The sequence below is a fragment of the Elgaria multicarinata genome, chromosome 2 (genome assembly GCF_023053635.1).
Source record: "Elgaria multicarinata webbii isolate HBS135686 ecotype San Diego chromosome 2, rElgMul1.1.pri, whole genome shotgun sequence".
Lineage (NCBI taxonomy): Eukaryota > Metazoa > Chordata > Lepidosauria > Squamata > Anguidae > Elgaria > Elgaria multicarinata.
Window position 1 is genome coordinate 25,101,600 of NC_086172.1, and position 23,219 is coordinate 25,124,818.

At 42.7% G+C, this 23,219-nt stretch overlaps 1 protein-coding gene across 1 annotated transcript in view; it reads right to left on the minus strand.

The window, feature by feature from the left end:
* The window catches only part of NBEAL1 (neurobeachin like 1), a 134,445-nt gene that overhangs the window by 87,852 nt on the left and 23,374 nt on the right, over positions 1-23,219 (minus strand). Inside the window, exons 3-9 of the mRNA XM_063116150.1 lie at positions 15,443-15,604; positions 14,268-14,349; positions 12,756-12,883; positions 9,689-9,771; positions 7,526-7,611; positions 3,196-3,502; positions 1,666-1,772 (exon numbers count right to left, since the gene is read on the minus strand). Of these exons, the coding sequence (XP_062972220.1) occupies positions 1,666-1,772; positions 3,196-3,502; positions 7,526-7,611; positions 9,689-9,771; positions 12,756-12,883; positions 14,268-14,349; positions 15,443-15,604 (955 nt within the window). The remainder of the gene's footprint in view (positions 1-1,665; positions 1,773-3,195; positions 3,503-7,525; positions 7,612-9,688; positions 9,772-12,755; positions 12,884-14,267; positions 14,350-15,442; positions 15,605-23,219) is intronic.

Genomic DNA, 23,219 nt, shown 5'->3' on the forward strand with positions numbered 1-23,219 from the left:
GAGAATCGGTTCATTGGTCCATCTAGCTCAGTATTGTCATTGCCAGGCTTCACCAACGAGGTGCCCACAAAGTCCTACCACCCATGCCCCTCCCCCTTAAAAAACACACACAAAATTTTACCACCATTCCAGAATTGCTGGGCACACTACTTAACATAGGCACTTTGCCAATAAGATGCATTCCATGCACAACAGTCCAGTGAAGGCATAAAGCTGGCTTCTTGCAAACCATGATTTGTGAACTGGGAGTGACCTTAGAGGAATCATCCTCTCTCCCAACCTCATTCTTTTCCTCTCCAGAGTGAGTCCCCCTTCCTTTTGTCATGATCAGGCTTGTTCCCCTTAGTGTGGGGGAAGGAGTTTCAGGCTATCAATTGGAATCAGATTCTGAACCAGAAGAAACAGGACTACAAATGTACCAGCCAACACAGGAAGCGGGGGAGGAGATTCTCCCAGGCTCTTCAGGAGCCAAGGAAAAATCTTCACCGGACTATCAGAGAAAATGCTAACAACTCAATGTTTGAGGGAACTTGGCTTTCCTCAGAGGGGGAAGGGACTCAGAACTGACCGATCACAGAGACCGCCACAGACTCAAACAGGTGGAGCTAAAAGAAGGCGAGAAGTGATCAGCTCAGTTAGTTTCTCGACGAAGGCTTCTTGAGAAGAACCCTTCCTGAAGGATAGTGGCTTGGGAGAAAAACCTTCCCTTTTGTTGAAAGGACTAGCTTAGTCAGCCAAGTTTTCGCTTAGAGGAAAGTTCCTAGTCTTTACACCCTCTTCAGGTGTGAAGAGATGTTTATTTGCTGAATAAAGTTTTACTTGGCAGAACCCTTTATTGTCTCGCACCGCAGCAGGAGGGCTTGGAAACACAACACCTTTCCTCTGGGACTGTTCACACAACACTCAGTGGTTGAGTGTGGGTTGTTATTGAACTGTGGGTTGCTTGTTGAACTGTGGGTTAGCCTGTTGTCTGAACCCAAGACATTTTCAAGAAACTCTAACAGCCACAATCCTACTCATTTTTACTCATTAGTTCCACTGAATTCAGCACAACTAACTCCCAGGTAAGTGTGTACAGGAGTGCAACATAAACCGTAACAGGGTAAGTGAGGGGGAGAAATACCTCAATGGGTGAGTGAGTGGGGGAGAACAACATTTCCAATTTCCAAACCATGGCTGTCAGAGAGCAAGCACAGAAAAAGAGGGAGTGCAGCCAATGCCACCGGAGGAACACAGTTTTCTGAAGTATTCAACAACTTTAGTACAAATCCATGGGCATCTGGATTAATACTAAGCTACAGGGAACTAGGAAGGAAATATATGGATTGCATCCTTTGTGAAAGGAATGCGTTATTCATTCATTATTCACCAATATAACAATCTTAAGTGTATCTGGAGTACAAGATGAACATCTGCACGGCAATACAAAAAATAGCTCCCCTCAAAAGCTCTGGAAGCACTTACAGTTTGAACGACATTAAGGAAGTACAAGACGTTCCTTGGGGATATCAGAGTTCTCGCATTAAGCCATTTTGTACATTTTATTATGATAAAATCTTCATCTACTATATGGCCAAGACGTTAGAACAATCAAGTGCTTACAAATGCTGGAAAATCCATCTATCTATATACAAATGAGTCACTTTAATACAATGTTCTGTTTACCTTGCAGTTCTGCAGCAGTCGAATAAGATGCTCAAAACAGTTACTATTAAGGAAAATGGCTTGCAGAACAGGCCTATCTGTGCAGTCTAACATGGCGGTGATGGTATCTAAGAAGACAAAAGTTTTTTTAAAAAAAATTAAAGAGAAACTGATCACCTAATTTAACATGTTTAAAAATAACTCTGCTGATTTAGCCTTTGGGGCACAGAAAACCAGAAGAACCCAATATGAAGGTGAGGTTCATACCTGCAGCTGAGATTAATACAAGCTCTATATACATTTACTAAGTAAAAGGAAAGAATTTGTTTTCATTATCGGCTGCCACACTATATGGTATGTTAACATAAGAAGAGCCCTGCTGGATCTGACCAACATGCCATCTAGTTCAGCATCTTGTTCTCTACAGTGGCCTTCTAGTTGCCTACAGGAAGCCCTCATGCATGTCATAATCCAAGAGTGGGCAACTTGTGGCCCTACAGACGTTTTGACCGACAACTCCCATCATCCCTCACCATTGGCTATGTTGGCTAGGGCTGGTGGGAGTTCTAGGCCAAAACAAACCATTTTTGATTGGCTTAGCAGGCCACAGAAGCAGAAGAAGTCAAGCAGGCACATGAAAGGACTGCTTGCACCAGTACACAGCTTGTCCAGAGTAAGCCAGGATTCTGCGGAATTCTGGCTTGTAATTGCGTGCAAATGCGGCCACTGTAGTTTCCCGTCCAGATGTTATGCAGGAAATGAAAAAGAGTTCCGAGAGATTTTGAACTTCTCCCAGTGTTTTGGTGTAATGTTGAACCCGCCCAGAGGTGCCAAATGCACCAACGATGACCTTAAGAACATAAGAAGAGCTCTGATGCTGGATCAGACCAAGGGTTCATCTAGTCCAGCATTCTGTTCACACAGTAGCCAACCAACTGTTGACCAGAGACCTACAAGTAGGACACGGTGCACTGCACCCTCCCCACCCGTGTTCCCCAGCAACTGGTGTATATAAGCTTACTGCTTCTGATACTGGAGGTAACACATAGCAATCAAGACTAGTAGCCATTAATAGTCTTCTCCTCCAGGAATTTATCCAACCCCCTCTTAAAGCCATCCAAATTGGTGGCCATCACTACATCTTGTGATAGTGAATTCCATAGTTTAACTATGTACTGTGGAAGGCGTAGTTCCTTTAATCTGTCCTGAATCTCCCACCAATCAGCTTCACGGCTTGACCCCGAGTTCTAGCATTATGGCAGAGGGAGAAAAATGTCTCCCTATCCACATTCTCCATATGAGAACTAAAGGACATTTCAGCTGTTGAATGTTGTCAGGGGCTTTGAATTTAGAACCAACAGCACTTAGAAGATGATGGAACAGGCATCTTAAGTTTTTTCAACGTTCTGAAGCAATTTTCCCTTGGAGGCTATCATCTCACATAAGCTATGAAGTCATGGAAAACGGGTAGAGCCAACGTTCCTCCAGGGCAAATGGCTCCAAGTACTGCCATCCACCGTCTCTCATCACGCAAGAGGCCCTATGACTTACTCAGCATTTGAATCTGAAGAGCTATGAACCTGCTCTCCCACTGCCGAGATCTCCTCGAGTTCGGCAAAGCCGTGTGGTCAGAGTTGAGCAACTTGAAGTAATTCTCCAGTATGGTACTGGTTTCCACCTGCCGCTGATCCGAGCTGCTGGTCAGGAGGATGTGCACCACTTCCGTCAGGCACTTCAGCGTCAGCTCTGCCTTCCTGCTCACTTCATCTGGGTCTCTGTTATCCCACATGTCACAGTCCGCCAAAACGCGCATCAAGACTTCCATGGTAGCTGGAGATATTGCTTGAAGAGCATTTCTCTAAAGTCAGCAGTAAAAAAAAACTCTCAATACCAGAACATTGTATCAGTCACCATTCCTTTTAAAGAAACACCAACAGGCGCAACGTACAGTACAACCAATGATTAAATAAATCATTTTATCTGGGCAAAGTTGGCGTGTTCATACAATGGATCCAAAAGTGTGCTTTCTGCTGATGAAAGGAGTCATGGAAAGAGCTTACTGAAAAGCATTGTGCGAGAAGAGTGAAACTAAACCCCAAACTGAACATCAAGCCAATATTTTAGTCCCGGTATCAGTCTTCCTGATCCTGGCACGCACACCCGAAATTTGTTGGACTACAACACCCAGCATCCACCAGCGAGATTTCTTGGAGGGTGCTAATTTGGGGAAGGCTGCCCTAATGGTAGGTGCAGCCTCAGTATTTACTGCCTGCTTCTTAGCTGCTGTGATTTGCATTCTATTGTATTGTCTTTATATTTGAGTACTTGGGATTTTCCACTGGTTTGGATCTTTGAAGATTTATTGTTGGGTTTTAAAAATTGTTATGTATTATGATTAGGTTATGTTTTTAACTGAATTTGTTTTATAGGCATCTAATGGATATTAAATAATAAATGCATAATATGAAGCCCTGCTTATATGCAAGAGTTTGTATAACCTCTTGCCCAGGCAAGAGCATGAAAATTACTATAGGATCTACCTATTATAGCATTGTGTGAACTCTTAAGCATTTGCAGAACGGCGCAAGGAACTATTCCCCTTCCGCTCACAGCGTTATTTGGATTCAACTCTAAACTTCAGACTCTTGTGTATCTCTGCTTCTTGCTAAGATCTGAGGAGCCAGAAGGGCTTCAACCATCATACCGACGCAAAAACACAATAAAGTCTTGGAGGCACCTTAAAGACTAACTCATTTATTATGGCAGAAGCACCCTGCAGTGCCAGATTCTTCTAACACCCTGGTTAAATCATAATTTGTTTCTAAAACGCTCTACTTGAAAATTCCCACAGCAAGGATTCAACCTTGCCACACAGGGACTGGAAGCCTATACTCACTTACATGGGAGTAAGCCCTATTTTACTCAATGGGATTTCCTTTTGACATGTCAGGGATTGTGCCATCAGGAACCAACAGTAGGCTCAGGGTGCAATCTTATGCACGTTTAGACAGGCTTAGGGTGCAATCCTATGGATGTTTAGGCAGACAAATGTCCAACAACTTCCAGTATGTTAGGAATTATATAGTATATATATATTGTCTAAGCATCCATAAGAATGCACCCTAAATGGACAAACTGCCTGACCTGGTATAAGGTAGCTCTCTCTATCCTGAGATCTGACAGGCTGTCAATTGCAATCCCAGCCTGAAATAATACGTATGGCAGGATTGTTGCATTTCGAGTCTATTCTTGTACACATTTCGAAATTTCTTGGCATAAAACACAGGCATACCTTTACACTTCTTTCGCTTCAGTACTTTGTCGTCCAGGACTCAAAGAGAAGAACATGTTCACTTTTAGCCCAATGGCTCTCTTTTATTTATTTAAGTACCTGACTCAACCTAACAATCTTGTTCTTTTAAATCTAGAAAGGACCAGCTATTTGTAACAGACTGTCCTTTAATTACACACGATTGAAACCCCACACATGACGGCCGCGACAGCACATGCAGAAAAGCCACTTCCAGCATCAGGAGCAATGTTTTAGCACTGCCATTTTAACGTTTCACAGAATCTTGATGAGAAAAGCAAGTTAAAAATGACTTTCCTACCGAAATCCTTGGTCATACAAACTGGCTATGCAACATTTTCAAACGAAGGGCAAGCGTGCACTTGAATGATACAGAGTCTGAACCATGTGTTGGTGGGTGCAAACTTCACTACATTCGTCGGTGCAAGTTTGTTTGCTGGCACAAGCTTTACCAATGGAGCCCTTTTGCAACCAGAGTAGCCTTCCCCAACCTGCTGCCCTCCAGATGTGTTGAGGCTACAACTCCCAGGTTCCCACAGCCAGCACAGTTTCTGGGCATTTTCACATGATTTAAATCATCCCCCAACCTGCAGTTAGCCATGGTGGGGAAAGCAGATATAATATGGGTCCCTGTCTCCCCCCTGCCAACCAACTGTGGCTAATAACTGCTCCAGGGGTTGATTCGTACTAGGAAAATAGAACAGGGGAAAGGGTCCACGACTCATTGAGCAGGGGGTTGGACTGGATGGCCTTTTTAGAACCCTTCCAACTCTACTATTCTATGATTCCTGCCCAGCACCATGGCTCTGATCCAATTTACGCCCCCCTCGTCATGGCTTCTTTTAAATCTAAAAAATAAAACCACAACAACAATTATATTACTACAACTACATTTATATCCTGCCTTTTCCCCTCTTGCAAGGAACTCATGGTGGCTTACATGGTCCTCCTATTCCCTTTTTATCCTCGCAACAACCCTGTGAGAAGTCACCCAGGCCTTAGATAGCGGGACGGAGGAGTGAAGATCTCGTGATATTTTTATCGCGAGATCTCCCCCTCTGTTCACATGCGGCACGCGATGACCTCAGAGGGAGAGGCTTCGCGCCTGCCATTTTGTTTCTTTTTCTTAAAGGGGAAGATGCGCACGAGTGCTCGTACGCAAAAGGTAAGGTGTGTTTTAAAAAAAAAAATCCTTGCTCTCCACCCCACCCCTGATGGGCGCAGTGCTCCTGGGGAGCTGCGCCCCATGTGTGGGTCCCGGCTCCTCACGAGTAACCACAAGGAACCGGGACAAACCCGACGCCCGGCCACACATTCTGCGGTCTCGGTCTCAGCCCGGGACCGCGGAAAAAACAGGCTCAAAGGGTAGGGCGAGATCCCGGGGCAAGGGAGGGATCATCCCTCCCTGATCCCGGGGCCCCCTGTGCGTCATATGAATGCACAGGGACAATCCCGGGGATCGCACCGGGATTTCGCCCCTCTAGCTAAGGCCCCAGAGAGCTTTATGGCCAAGGGACTCAAACCCAATTCTCACGAGGCCCAGTCCAACACTCTAACTGGTACACTATACTGGCTCCCACGTCACTTCTGGTTTGGTGCCAGTCGAGAGTCATGCAGTACTAGGCTAGATGGACCATTGGTCTGCCTAAGTACAAGGCAACTACATATGTTCAAACACAAATCCTTAGGATGGAGCGTATTCGTCTAATCGCTTTTTGTTTGCTTGCCCAAAATGTTTAGAAATGGGGGTGTCCTGAGCAGGCAAACAGAGTTTTGCTCCAAAGTCTTTTCCCTGGCATGAGGAAATCCAATGCTTCCTCATAATACTGAAGTAACACCCATTCACGCTGGAGACGTGATTCCTCAGCACCAAGGTGCTTGCTCAGTTTCATTTAGTTTTTAGATTGGGTGGTAAAGCTTCTGTTTCAGTTCACACCATGCAAGCATGACAATTTTACAAGGTTTACTTTGTAAAATCAAAATTCATTAAAACACAGCATAAAAAATTGACCTAAATTGCTTTCGTCAATGGGGGGAAAGTAGAAGTTCATTCATATACAGATAATTAACATCCATGAAAAAGCTGTCCTGGTTGCAGATTTTCTAAGCATTTAATTTAAGAAGATTTTTAACCTGTTTTTCTCAGGAAGGCGCATTAAAGACTGAAATTATGGTGCAAAAACAGACTCTGTTCTATGTGTGTTCACCCAGCAAAGCACTACATAGAATTTCAATCATGTACAGGAACGTAGGAAGCTGCCTTATACCGAGGCAGGTTATTGGTCCATCTCACTCAGTATTATCTACACTGATTGGCAGCAATGGGTTTCAGGCATGGGTCTTTCCCGACTCCACTTAGAAATGCCAGGGACTGAACCTGGAACCTGAATAAAGAACAGCCCACAGTACAGCCCATTACAAATGACAGGTCTTCTCTAGAATAAATTCTTCATTGTTGGTAAGCATTCCCTACTGAGCATAAGCCAAAAGTGTAGAAGTAAGAGAAGATACAAATCCCCGCATCCTCTGGTCAATAGGACGACACTAACATTTTGTCAGGATTCTCCTCACCTGCCCGCCAGCCACGATAGCTCCAAAGAGATGTAGCAGACAACATTTTAGGCTCTCTTTGAGATGCTCGCTTTCTTGAAAACACTCTGAAAAAAAAGAGAACAAATCGCTCGTATATATAAACTTGGAACCATGAACCATTTGTAGACATACATCCAAATAAAATCTCCTAACTATAATTCCCATATCATATCATTCTTAATTTTCTTTCGGAAAGAAGATAACAAAGACGAGCTGCAGTGAGGCTCAGGGCTTAGGCATTTACCCCTCTCTTCTTCTCTGATGGGGCTGTGAGGAGGTGATTGGAAGCCTCTGCTTCCATTTTAGATTAACCATCATTTAGCAATACATCCGAACCCAAGACTGTGTCCAATCTTAACTACGGTTAGTGAAAACAGACCACTCTACAAACTATGATTTGAAGTTGGCTTGTTTCCACTAACCGTAGTTAAAGCTAACCGCAGTTTGCCTTGATTTGGATGTCACAATAAGCTGTGTTTAGTCTAAAAGAGATGCAAAATTCTCCAAACCCCTCCTCACAGCCACAACAGAGACAGGAGGGGAAATGTGAGAGCCCATGGTCTGCTGCAGATCAGCATCATGACAATACGTGAAAACACAGCCATTTAGACATGCTATTGAGTGCACATAGATCCTTTGCATATTGAAGTTGAGCTTATTTAAGTTTAATGCAGCAAAAGGCCCTTAAATATTCGCTGTGCCCAGAGCTATTTTTGTGAACGCTAAACTCCTATTCACTAAAACTGGGCCTGGCCTGAACCTTTCCACCAAAAAAACATGATATTGTATCTTTGCTCATGCCATACCTGACATAAGGCAATTACAACAGGCCTAAGGAATTTTTTTTAGCAATAAACATTAACCTGGAAGCAGTTGCCATAGCAATAGCCTCGCAGATACAGACAAACTAGCTGCTGCCAAAACCACAAAGAATTATTTTGTTTGGAATTAACACCATGAGAAACTCCCAATATTGTCACAAGCCAGCACTATTAAAATGTGACGATTTTACCTTAAAGAGAGAGAGAGATCCCAAGTCTTAAAACAAGTTGACTATTGAAACAAAGACTGTATTAAAAATTAAGAATAAATTGCTTATCTGCATGAATGCTAATGAAGACTTCAACTGTGCACAATGAACATATCAAGATATTTAATCCACAAAATTCTTTCTTCTGACATTGAGATGTGCAACTTTGTTTTAAGGAACCTAAAAGGGTTTGTTCAATGGGGCTTCTTAGTATTTTAACAGCACAATCCTATACATTTCGACTCAGAAGTATGACCCACTGATTCCACTGGAGCTTAATCTGGGGTACAGGAGTGAAGGGCTGCAGCCTAACTGTATTAGGGGCGCAATCCCATGGCGGTGCACATAAGCCTCTGAACTTGCAGGCTTCCCATCATTATATGCAGAACGATAGGAACAACGGAAGTGAACTTTGCCTCTGCGCTCTTCCTGCTTTGCCTTTTGGCTAGACAGGCTTTTTCACCTGTCTAGCTGGGGTACATCAGAGAGGGAAGGGAGGAGGCTGGGGAGGGCTCAGGATACATCGTATCCTGGCTTCCCTCCTCTCCAAATGGTACACTCCCTTTAACCCCTCCCTGAGGTTGTCTTTGAGACCTCAGGGAGACAGCCGGAATGATCATTTCTGTGCTACCTGTGAGAGGGAGGAGGTGGGGAGCCCAGATCCCTGGAACCACGATTGGAGCGCTGTCTTTGACCTCAATCCAGGTGTATAGCAACATATTACATTTGTATCTCATATTTTCTGTAAGGAGCTCAGGACCGCATATTTGGGTTTTCCCAATTTATCCTCATAACATACCTGCACAGTTGCCTGTGCTGAGAGATAGGAAGTGCCTCAAGTTCGCCTACTTTCATGGCAAAGGAAAGCTAGTACCCATACTGTCTTTGTTATACTGTTACATACAGTAGGCAAAAATCAACCATATCAAGAATGAAATGGATCAGATAAAGGCAGGTTCTTAACATCAAGAGAGAAGTAAGTAGCTTTCAGCAGGTCTTCACAGTTTATCACCCTGAGGTTGGAACTGAGGAGCAGGAATGCTATTCCTTAAAAGTTTTCATTCTGAAAGAAGCACTAGTAATACTAAGACACTAAAGACAGTGATACTCACGGTAAAAGAAAGGGACAAACTCTACTGTGAGTGAAGCTGGTTTGTACTTTTGTCTGCTTTTTTCAACAGTGCCCAGAATTTGCCTACAAACAGAAATGCATTGTTAAGATTTATGGATAAGCCGATACCATAGAACACGTTTTTAAAAAAATCTAAAACGTATTTTCATTCAAGTTCAATAACATATTGCCTTTGTGCCATAGACAAATAAGATGAATTTGATTTGGAAATAATATATTGATTCCATATTGCATAGAACTTCTACATCGCTATTTTAAAACTACCAAGTTACTGTTTAGGGTGCTTCTGTTTCTAAAGCAAAACAACAACACCTATCGATTTGAAGGAAATGCGTGTTTAGCAATACAAATCCTATGAATATAAACATAATGGGATTTTTCAGCATTTCAGTCACACAAAAGTGTTCCCTTCTGTTCTACATTTAGGGTTAAACCAAATGCTTGGTACATCACAGAGTTAGAATGTACCCACGTATAATATGGCTGTGTTCAGATTATCATATCCTGGCTTAATAAATTGAGATGTGACTGAGCCTTTTGCTCACACACACAGGTCCTTTGCGGCGTGAGCGATCAAACTAAGCAGTCCCTAATTAACCCGGCTCTACTCTTAGGCAATGTGAGCAGCCACCTCAGGCGGCAGATGCTGGAAGGCAACAGCAAAGTGCCAGAAGAGGAAAACGGTGTGCCATGTGACCTGCTTTGCACTCCCTAAGCTAACCTGCTCGCTTCTGGTGCAGCGCTGTCCCATAGCCACAGTGTTGAAGAATTATTCAACTGCCAGTCCAATCAGGTTCTGTTGCTGGAACCTTCCTCTTCCCCTCACGCAACAGAATGCCTTGGAACAGCCCTGTAATTAGCCACAGTTTCCCCATTTCATCCAAGCCAGGAAACTATGGTTACCAGCTTCGGAAAAAGCCAGGATCTTAAACCAACTTCAAACCACTTACTTAAGTGAGAGACTTCTTGCTTTGATTTCTCACGCCACAAAAGGAGGAGCAGAGGGGCTGCATACATGGGCAAAAAGCTCATGTGTGTACGATTGTTCAAACTGGGCTGGTGTGTTCCTGTGTTATAACACACAAACATGCGAAGGGAAACATGTCTTTATTTGACTGCACATGCTTAGCTGCAATTGCAATTCCTACGGTGGGCACACAGTCGTAAGTCATGTTTGTCTCCCATAGTTACGCCATGCTGGGTCCAAGGGTCACCCACTAATTTGATGTGTGAAGCAAAAACTCTCTGTTTTTGTCCTGTCACAACGTCCTGTTTGTTAGAGTGGAAAAGGTGTTTTGCTATTTCAAGAATGTAAAAAAACCCAAAAAACCAGAGGATTGCATTTTACACATTTGTGCTGCGTGACATATTCAGTCAAGTATCCTTATCCGATGTGAACCCTCAGGTTGAGAGCCTAGGTAAAGATTAGTGTTGTGCTACATTACATTCTATGTGGGGTAACTGAGTCTGTAAGAATAAAGGGAAAGAAAAAATAGATCGCTTTCCTTCTTGTTCACAGAAGCCCCTCTGATTCAGTGGAGGCTTCCATGAAAGGAAGGGGGTGGGTGGGAGGCAGTTTTTGCCAATTACCCCTTTCTCCTGCAGCAACCTGCACCCCCATCACATGCCACCTCTCACACTGTTTCGGGGGTCCCCCACCCAACCTCTGGAGCAGATTTAGGAAGGGGCCCAGGGGACTGCAGTAGGAATCAGCTAAAAATTGCGTTTTATTCTGTTTTTATTTTATCTTGTACACCGCTCCAAAATTTTCAACGGGGAGCAGTATATAAATATTGTAAATAAATAAAAAGATAGAAAGGAATCTGAGCAAGGTATGGAGATTGTCAAGCATCAAAACTGAGTGACTGAATTTATTCCTAGTGCCAAGGTGCAAGAGAAAAGGAGCCACAGGAGAGGTGAAGGATTTAAAAGAATCAATTTCTGTTGATGTAAGAACCAAAAGGCAAGGGCCCAGTGCTCTCTCATTGCTCCCCTGGGCCACAGCACAGCCACGGCAGTACCGCTCCTTCCTGTGCCACTGCGGTAACATGCCAAACCTTCAACCAGGCGACAGGTGCTCACACTGCCACCCATTCCCACACAGGCATTAATATTGTTTTTCAGTTCAAACAAAGTAAGACAGGTTACTCTGTCAGAAAAATCCCAAACTCCACAGTCAGGCAATACCTTTATATGGATCAACCAAATATGAAATAATAATAATAATAATAATAATAATAATGATGATGATGATGATGGGGGCAGGTTTTCTCTAGAATTTTGGGAAATATTTCTCCATCAGGCAAGACGTTGCAAAAAGCGTGGCAGGGTGGGGCAAGGAGAGGAAAGCTGACTTGGTCATGAAATCTGCACGGTGAGACTCTTAAGATTGAGCCAGTGCTGGCTCCATGTTTCTGAGGGCCCTTGGGCAAGGCACCCTCAATGGGTCCCCTCCCTCAGTGAGTCCATGCTTCTCACTGCAATTGTCACCACCAGCTGCTCTTGCTCCTCATCTGCTTTCTCATCATGGCTTGCTTGCTTGACAGGCAAAGAGCCAGGGAACAAGTAGGCCGCAGCCTCTACTGCTCCTCCTCCTTCTCACCACACTGGTTGCCGGGTGACACGGAAGTGCAGCTCCAGGAGGCTCTTGGGAGTGGGCCCCTGCTGGGGTACGGGCCCTCAGCAGATGGCCAACCATGCTTACTCTGATGCCAGCCCTGGATGGAGTGGAAGAGGAGGTGCCATCTTAAATGGATTTTCAAGGCTAACACATATCCTGGGGTGTCTCTCATTCCCCAGTGGACAGTGCAGGAAGGAGAGGTGCTGCTGGAGCTCCTTCACTGTGGAGTAACATCAGCACTGGGCTATCAGTGCAAAGAATTGTTTGTTACACAGAGTGGAAAGATACACAAACATCCACTTTCTTTTTACCGTTGTACGGGTTTTTCAGGGCTAAGCAGGACAATTTGCATCGACAAAAAACAAGTCATTCGCATTCTGAAGCAATTAAAATCAAGACCGAAAAAACCCAATAGATTCACACCTACCCTGCGATTCTTTGCCTCCAATTGCGGTATGGATCGTAGAGGCTTTCACAGAAAGCCAGTGCGTGCCTGACAAACTCTTCTATAGGTGTTTGATCTGCCACTTCTTTCTCCTTTGTTTTACTCTTTAACTAAATAGGAGGGGGGGAAACCATGGCGGTCATGAAAATGCTTCCAAAAACACACACGTTTTGCAAACACGCACCCTTAAAAGGAAAGGAAAGGAACAAAGGGGACAGTTCAACTCTGAAATACCACTTCAGCCAGGCTTGAATGTACAATGGAAACCCAGGTTTAAGCATCAGGAGTGGTCACGAATCATGCTTGTTCTCCATTCCTTCTTGCGTCCAGAAGCTTCTCACATCCCATCTACGCTGTTTCATTATTGCTTGTTACCATTGCCGAGATACATTAAAATTAAAGGGTTATGCTCCTACTATGCTCAGTTTTGTATTACATTTTATTGAAAAGAATTTCAGCTATACAACAAACCCCAAGTCTTTCCCTCATGGCCACTACAGAATATTAAATTGGTCAGAGGCTGGTCGCTCTGATTTCAGTAGGACCATGAATTCATTCTGGGTTTCAGTCAGAACTCTAAAAGGAGCTACCCAAGGTGCTGGAGCCAGTTTGGGGATAGGGTTCAGCACCTTGGATACCTCCTTTTAGAGTTCTGACTGAAACCCATAGTGGATTCACAGCCCTACTGAAATCAGAGCCGCCATCCTGCACTGAACGAAGCATGCACAAAGAATGAAATCCAATGTTCCAATATTGCTTTGGGCTCAACTGAGGATGTTAAACTTGCCTCTCATTCTGCACTCCCTGATCAGCATCACGGGGGGCTTTCCCTCCCCTGGGATCTTGATAATGTTTGCTGGGAGGGTAAGGTAAAAGCCTCCCCCCAGCAACCTAGGGAGGTTGTGGGCTCTCCCACACTAGAAGCCTTCAAGAGGCAGCTGGACAGCTGTCTGTCAGGGATGCTTGAAGGTGGATTCCTGCACTGAGGACTCAATGGCCTTATAGGCCCCTTCCAACTCTGCTATTCTATGCTATGATTCTACGATCACTGGGAAGCCAAGGTTAAAGGCTCCACCACCACTCCACAGCAATCTCAATTAAGGTCACTGTTTTCTTGCTGCTAGTAGCAGCAGGGAAACAGCAATCTTGATTACAATTGCTGGGGAGGAGGAGGAGGAAGAGATTAAATGCTCCCTCACATACAGTGATCCCAATAAAGATGGCTCTTTCCCCACTGCTAAATCAATGCTCAATTATTAATTTGACTTTACAGAACAGCTACAGACATTTGGAGTAATTAAGAATGCTCACACAACGGTGGAGTAAGCATCGACACCCCAACTGTAATGGCGATGGGGTGGGTGGGGGGAACGACACACAAATGAACTGAGCTGCGGGTGGCAAAACACAGACTAATATGAAGATTTGATTCTCAATGCAGTGTCAGTTGCCAACAACTAGAAAGTAAGTTAAGCAAATTACACAGGCACCTACCTGTTGAATATAGAGTGTAGTCATTGTAATGACATGATTAATATAGGAACAAGTCCCAATCTCTTCGACATTAGCCAAGTTTCTAAAACAGAAACAAAGTCATGAAAATTTATGACATGGTAAACCTTCTCTGATTTAGCACTCACCAAAAGGATTGATAGGAGGAAGCATGTATCCAAAAGCATCTTAGGTTTTAAAATACTGATGTGCAAAGTAATCTCACATTAAGGGTGCAATCCTATGCATGTTTAGACAGAAAAAAGTCCTACAACTCCAAATATGCCTGGCTGGGGCATGCTGGGAGTTGTGGGACTTTTTTCTGTCTAAACATGCATAGGTTTGTGCCCTAAGAATTGGCATGTATCTTAACTGGAAAGACAAGATGGTAAACCTTTATTCCAAGTAGCCTCAAACTGGTTCGCAAAAGCCATGAATGTAAATGTAGACCAGTGGTTGGAAGCCTTTAGTAGTTGGGGGGATTTCCCAAAAATGACCCATAACCCACCATGTTTATGACCCTTAAGCCACAACTTCAGCAGTAGGGGCCACAAAAAAAAAGTTGGGATGGGGTGCATGCTGCTTGTGGCTGATGTGTTCCCCACCTCTAAGGTAAACCATTAACAATTATTTATGTTTTAGAACATTGTGACATTCTCAACATTCTAAATGAGAGATTTGGAACTGAATTTGATCAGATGAAGCGCAGAAGTACAGAACTGTAACTTATTTCACATCAAATGGCCCGCCCATACATCACGGTGGACACAGATTGAACCCTGATTCTCCAGGACAGACCATGCTCTATATGTCAGCCTTCCCTGACTTGCTGCCCTCCAGATGACTACAACTCCCATAATCCCTGACTATTGGCCGTGCTGGCTGGGGCTGATGAGGTTCAGAGGTCAAAACACCTGGATGATATAAGGTTGGGAAAAGCAGCTCTATGCTGATGAGGATGAGGAAGAAGCTGTGATGGTGCAGGGGGCGACAAGATGGGGCAGTGACGGAAAAAAGTGTTAGTAAGTGAGGGTGCAAGAGGGCTGGCAAGCAAGGGACCAGGAGACGGTAAGAAAAAAAGTTAGCTGATGAAAGGGGGAAGTACTGGTGACCTCTCCCCCAAAACATCTCCCAGTTTGCCACTGAAAAGTCAAATTATTTTTTTTAAAAAAAAATACCGGCAAAGGATAATGAAGAATTTGACAAGGAGAAGTGACAAAGCTTGCTGTGGTTCTTCCAGTCCTTCTGACAATTTCTGGACACAATGCAGCAGCTGGAGCCTCAAGACCTGAAGAATGTTATCAGGAAGCAGTGATATTCCAGGGGGAACATCATCCACCCTAAAAATAAACACAGGGATTGTTTAGACAGGCAAAACGTAATAATCATTCAGATATTTTATGCACCAGTGACTCTACTGCACTCAACAAAACAAAAGAATTCAAACTTTTAACTGCCAGAAGGCCAATAAATTATAATCAGGCCAATAAATTACACAGTGCTGGCTCATCCTCTATAATCCTATAATTAACATGGTAAAGAAATATTAGGTAGTTAAAATACATGTTAATTCTCTATAGAACCATCTTTCAGAATTGGCCCATGGCGATTATGAGATCACAGACAGCAGGAACAGGCTGGCGCACTAAATACCAAAAAGGTGATGCACAACTACTGTAGCATATTATAACAAACATGACATTAATGGGTACAATCCAGGAAAAAATTAAGCACTTCTAAATCCCATTAGTTTCAATACTGTAGATGTAAGCATATGTTTGGTTCCATTACAACATTCAAATGGACAAAAGTGCTCAATCCAGGCTGGATTGTGACTAATATTTTTACAATTTCTGTGTATTACAGGGAATCAAAGATGTAGTGGACTACTTGAAACTTTCCCTCAATTCTACCTAGCTTTCCCCCCTGATTTTCCACACTCACTCACCCCCATATGTCAGGGTGCAAATCTCAGGAGACTGAGCAATCCTAGTTAGAAGATTGACATTCATTAGATGTTTGCTTTTCATATCATGGATCGGAGGTTGATCCATAACGCTGCAAAATTTGCATCTGATTTGCTACATGGTTGAACTCTGGGCCCTTTGAGTAGCCAAGAAGCAACCTTTCTCTAAAGGACAAACACCTTAGGTGTTACGTATTCAGTTCCCAAGCCTTCGTTTCCACTTCTGTTTTGGACTGTTCAGGGGAGGGGGGGAGTAGTAGTTGTTTGTTTGTTTAATAGAAATAAAAACACCCAAAGTCTTTGCATTTTGGTGCACATTAACAGGAATTGCAACTGTTTGTCTTGAATCTGACTAGTGACAAATTCGGGACAGGAGGGGTAGAAAATCCCTGAAGCTTCTGGCATCGCCTTTTTCTTTCATTATTTTCCTCAATCAACCTTTCCCTCAACTCTAACCCAAACAGAATTAACTGGCTCTGATCCTGCCTGTGTACGGTTGCCATACGTCCCAGAAAACCGGGAATGTCACGGTTTCCAAGCATTTCCAAAATGTCCCGGCTGGTCAACCAAGAATCCCAGATTCCAGGTCCAGCCGGCCGGAGAAATTCCAACCACCGAAATGGTCCCTTGAGCCTGCTCAGTGGAATGGCAGCAGCAGAGAAAAAGACGCATCAATCTGGCGCCTTTTCCAGAGCGCCACTGCTCCTCCACAGGCTCAAATGAGTCACTCACTGTACTGCGCCTGTGGCTGTGTAAAAGAGGAACAAGAGCAAGGAAAGGCGCACGTGCTCTCCTCAGGCTGCCTGAGTCCCATGCAATGCAAAGGAGTTTGTTGAGCTTGGCTGGTTGCAGTCACAGCTTTAGGGTAAGCACCAGGCAGAGCTACTGGGTTATTTGTGGGGGAAGAAAGAGAGTTTTCTGGGGGTGAGTGGGAGGGAAGGAGTGGGGAGAGGGTGAGGGGATGAAGGAGAGGAAAGGAGAGAGGGGAGAAAGAAAAGTCCATTCCCCCCCAAAAATTGTCCCAGTTTTGTAGATTCAGAATATGGCAACCCTATGCCTGTGAATTGGAAGGGTCAGAAGTCAAATGAGACACACTCTTTTCAAGATGAATTACAGGATGCCAAAAGCGGCCTATTTCGAAACTTTTCGAAAGCCCAATATTTTAAACAGGGAGCCTGATGTGTATTGGTACATTTCTGTGATCACTTTCCTACGGATTTAGATTCTCCAGCTGAATTAAGCATCTCCATGGTTCAAGTCGCCTTATAGCGGGCAACCCCAATTTCCTTCTTTGTATGTGGAACACCGTAATTAGAAGATGAGAGCTTGACATATTCAAATTTCTTCCACAATAGAAGAATTCTCCCCTGCAGTAAGGCAAACAGACTTTCACCAGCTGGAAAGGTTTCACCCTTTCAATTTTAAGTAGAACAGGATGCCATAGATGCTTTGGGAAATACAAAGCAGTAGAGTGGATTAATCTTTCATGTTCTATGGGCACAGCTGTCAAGAGATCTATTATGCTGCGGAGTGCCTGGCCGTGCCTCCCAACAGAAGCAGGAGAAACGCCATGAACTGACATACTGACAGCCTGGTCTTAAATACCTTTCTTAGAAGTGGTTCGGTAGAATTTACTTCCTTGTAATGTGTTTAAGGACTGGGATAAAAATGTGAAGAAGGCCCAGGAAAAACCTGGTGAAAAAAGCCAGAAAAATTCAAGGGGGGGGAACTATTTCCCCCCCCCTCTTAAGGACAAAAAAACATCCCTGGGGGAAAAGGGGTTCCTTTTTCGTATTTTTCCGTATTTGGGGTTTCTTTTTTCCAGGCATGAGGCTTTTAGCTACCTTGAGAAAGTATTGGAGAAGAAGAAAAAACTGCTGGGAACAAACTATGCAACAACAGTTCAGAAAAAGCAGTTAGCTTCATCCTGCAACATTCAAATTCGAGGGCCAAGAATTACCTCATGGACAATTTCTGATCAATATCTATTATATACAAAAGGGGGGGGGGAGAAATATAGAAATTTCTAGCAATTCCTGGCCTTCCATGTCGAAATTTCTCTGCTTTTCAATTCAAAGCGCTGTCAGAATTACAAAAATAGATCTCACATGAACATTGTGGTATGTTCTGAAAGGTGTCTTCCTCGGTATGCGAACAAGTCACTCAGAGAGCAAATCAAATACATACACAAAATGAATAGATGATATATTAGGGAACAATTTCATGCCTGCTATCCAAGACACAGTAGCAATCTTCCCTTGCCTTTAGCTGCCTAGGTATTTTCTCTTGTACATCTGTTACAGCATGAGTGCAGTTCTATATGCTGTTTTTTTAGGTCGCAACACTATAATCCCTGTCATTAATCTCAGAGCAAAACACAGGATTTTATACTGAGCACTCAAAAACACTGCCGCACAACGACGGCGAAGGTATGGTTCATGCAGAGGTCCACTTTGTGTAAACCCCCAGCCCCTCTTTTAATACCATCTGCCATGTTGTTATCCAAAAATACTATTACTAAAAAGATGAAGAAACAATAATACCTTAATCTAAAAGGTAAACGCACAACCATAAACATCCAAATTAACTTGCCAGTTTCCACTGATAGTAAGCTAGGAGAATGGGCATCAAAATGGCAAATGTGATTCAATTAGATTGTAAGCCTATGCGGCAGGGTCTTGCTATTTACTGTTTTACTCTGTACAGCACCATGTACATTGATGGTGCTATATAAATAAATAAATAAATAAATAAATAAATAAATAATAATAATAATAATAATAATAATAATAATAATAATGTAAGCAAGTGTAAAGTGATACACGCAGGGGCAAAAAAAGCCCAACTTCAAGCATAACCTGATGCAGGGTAGATTTGATTTAAATCACAATTTAAATCACTACTCAGAAAGACTTGATTTAATCATGTGACTTATTTTTATTTATTTATTTATTTATTTAAGCATTTATATCCCGCCCTTCAGCCAAAAAAGGCTCTCACCGCAGCTTACAAAAATATTTCTTGACAGTCCCTGCCCACAGGCTTACAATCTAAAAAACATGACACAAAAGGGTAGGTGATTCGGAGGGAGGAGGAGGGGGACTTCCCCCCTCGCCCCCAGAAGTGCACTCTTCCTCCTTATATTTTACACAACTCAGTTACCAAAGACTCATTCTTGCTGGTATAATCTTAATATTTACAACCAGATAAAGGTTTCATTTTTAGAACAGCAACTTTTCAGATTAGTTTTACAGTTACATCAAAAAAAATATATACTGATTTGGTTTTACTATAAGAAACACATCATAGATAGATAATTATGAAATTATTGCGAGGTGAACTATCTCCAGTTTAATAGCTTAATCATTCATATTCGGAAAACTCTTCTGTTGTACTTTATTGGAAGGCAAAAAATAATCTTACAGAAACCTCTGGAAGAGCATGACATTGTGAATAGATTAATGGAATTCATTTACCAAAAAAATTAAACAGCCTCATTCTACATAATTAAAAACTAACCCTTATTTCATGATGTATCTTAAATAGAAAAATATCTTTAGATAGAATTTTCCTCAAAAAGCATTTTATTAAAAAAAAATCCAATTTAAATTAAAAAATCTGATATTTTTTTTAAAAAAATCAAAAAAATCATTGATTTGGGATCTAACCTAGTGGTGATTGACTGGGAAAGAGATCTTAGGGTTGTGGTGGACAACTCAATGTGCAGCTGCTGTGAAAAAGGCAAATTCCATGTTAGGCATAATTTGGAAAGGAATTGAGAATAAAACTGCCATCATCATACTGCCCTAATACAAATCTATGGTGTCACTACACCTTAAAAAAGATAGTGTAGAGTTTGAAAAAGTGCAGAAAAGGGAAACTAACATGATCAAGGGGCTGGAGAATTTCCCTTATGAGGGAAGGTTACAACAGCTGGGATTCTATAGCTTGGAGACAAGCCGAGTAAAGGAAGACATGATAGAGGTGTACAAAGTTATGCAAGGTGTAGAGAAAGTGGATAGGGAGATATATTTCTCCCTTTCTCAAAATACTAGAACCCAGGGTCATCCCATGAAACTGATTGGTAAGAGATTCAGGACAGATAAAAGGAAGTACTTCTTCACACAGCGCTTAGCTAAACTATGGAATTTGCTACCACAAGACGTAATGATGGCTTTAAAAGGGGGTTGGATAAATTCCTGGAGGAGAAGGCTATCAATGGCTACTAGTCCTGATGCTATGTGCTACCTCCAGTATCAGAGGCAGTGCGCCTAAATACACTAATTGCTGCGGAACATGAGCAGGACGGTACTGTTGCACCCATGTCCTGCTTGTAAATTCCTGGTCGACAGCTGGTTGGCCACTATATGAACAGAACGTCGGGCTAGATGGACCTTTTGTCTGATCAAGCATGGTTCTTCTTATGTTCTTATTTCTCTGAAAACCATGCTCAAAATTAACCCCTATGGTGGGCTTGCATACCTCTGTGACACAGCAGGCCAAATGTGGCCCCTCAACCATACGTTGTGGCCAGTCAGGTAGTTGGTTCACTCTCATGTAAGCAGAAACACTACAAAAACATGTCTACTATTTTTTTGCTGATGCTGTTCCTGGTGTTGTTGTTAAAGTCAATTGTCAGTCTCAGAAACAGGCTAAGACTGCAACCCTAAACATGGTTATTCAGTGGTAAGTTAGGTAATGTTACGCTCTGATCTTATGCACACACACACACCCAAAAGCTCCTTAGATGGTAATGTGTATTATTTGACTTACTTCAAAATGTGGTTAGCCAATCCTTTTGCATCTGGAGGTCCTTCCTGCTCATTCTCCTGGGAGGGGCCCTGGACCTCTGCCCCATAGTCCAAGTAAGCTACCCTTACTAGCGAGTATGCGCCATTGTACTGACTTGAGTAAACATGCACAGGATTGTACTGCTAAGAGTTGCAGCCTCTTAGCTGCCACAAGTACGTTCAAGAAGCGCATACCGAGGTCATTTCCTGGTTTAGTGCTAACAAGAATGTTTACTTGTCTCTATAATTTCGAAGTTCAAAGCCCATATTTAAAGAATGTAAGGCAGGGTGATCAAGAAATACTAGTGTGGAACAAAGAAGAAGAAGAAGAATATTGAGAAAGAATTAGGGCTTATTCACATTTCAGGTTTATCTTGGGTTACTTCGCCTGAGTCCCAATTGATTTAAGCAAGAACTGACCTGTAGTATTTGGGCTGAAGAGCCCTAGGAATTGGTATAGCTGCCAATGTAAATTGTGTTTGCGAGGTAGAAAACATAGAACTTCAGAGAGGAGCAGTAAGTCAGACCTCAACTCCATGGGACCCAATTTTAATCTTAAAAGCCCTCCTACCCTTGACAAAAAATGAAGACGTAGCTGCTAGATATGGATTTAAAGTAATTCCCAGAGGGACTCTGACAGAAAACAGTGACGGAACATTTCAACCTCCAAGGACACAGTGGGCCAGTTCGCAAAATCACCATAGCCCACTGTAGCTTATTGAAGCCATGATGGGCTTTGGCGCATACATCCAGCCATTTTGAATATTCAAGCCCCAGTGGGGGGTTGCCATGGGTTGTTGTGTGGTATGAATCTGGGCAGCAGGGGTTGTTTGAGGGTTAAACAACCCTCAAATAACCCCACAACAGACCATGTGTTATTTGAAGATGGTTTAACCTTCAACAACCCCTGCCGCCCTGGTTTGGGCCACACAACAAGCTACGACTGAAGTATGAGTAGGTAACTTGAAGGTACCGTGGCTAGGGATGTCTGGAATTTGTGAAATTCGTCACACGTGTGTTTTGTGGGTTGTGCAGTATCATTCGTTCCGGCATCCAATCACAACGAATTAGATTCTTTCCCCGTTATACAGAAGAATACGCAAATAATTCCGTAAGAAAATTCACAACAGTTTACATAATTTATATTAGGATGTATCATTTAGCGTATTGTCCCCCATTCCATTCAACTTTTCCCCAGATTCTGGCGATAAGATTCTTAGAAATTCAAAGTCATTTTAGTCGAACCAGGCCTCTATAAATGACCTTAAAGTGGCCATTCTTGAACAAAGTAATTTCAAAGACAGATAAGAACATACACTATTTCTTCGATTCTAAGACGCACTTTTTTCCCATATAAACATCTGTAAAAATGGGGTGCTTAGAATTGCGGGTGTATCTTAGGTTTTTTTTTTCTGTTGGTGTTACTGAAAGTAGTGTGCGTCTAACAATCGAAGAAATACGGTAAAAATGCCGTGGGACTATTCAACTATTTCCTGTAGTTTCAATACGGACAAAGGTGTTATTGTTTTTAATCACACTATGATTGTTAATCAGTTCACCGTTGCAATGATGTCTATATTATCATCCAACAAAGTTTTGAGAATGGTAACTGCTAAGGGAATAATCACAGTCTATACTTTTTTATAATTTCGATTCCCTCTAACAACATAGTTTACAATTCCGTTCACCACCCCGACCCAGTACGTGTATATAGAACTACCAATTTGAGGTTAACCCTTCATGTATCTGATGAAGTGGATAGTGTCCACAAAAGCTTAAGCTGTTAGTCTTTGAAGTGCTACAAGATTCTTTGTTGGATTTTAAGGAATGTTTGCTTTGGATGGAGGAGGGCCTGGCTCTAATCCTGTTTATCCACCTGCACAAAGTTACACAGACAGAGCAGCACCTAAGGGAGCAATCCTATTGCTCCCTTAGGTGCTGGCTGGAGCATGCTGGGAGTTGTAGGACTTTTTCTGACTAACCATGCATAGGATTGCACCCTAAAGTTGTCATATTTGGGCAGATTGTGTCAGCTCCCTCTCACCCTCCTCGATTCTGAGTAAGACCATTTTCACCTTTTAAATTTAAAACAAAACTGTTTATATTGCTAAGATTACAGTAATGTAGAATGGTGGCAAAGTAATAGAATATTGACCAGTGGAGCACAAATAAAAATAGTGCAGGTTTGGGGAGGATAAA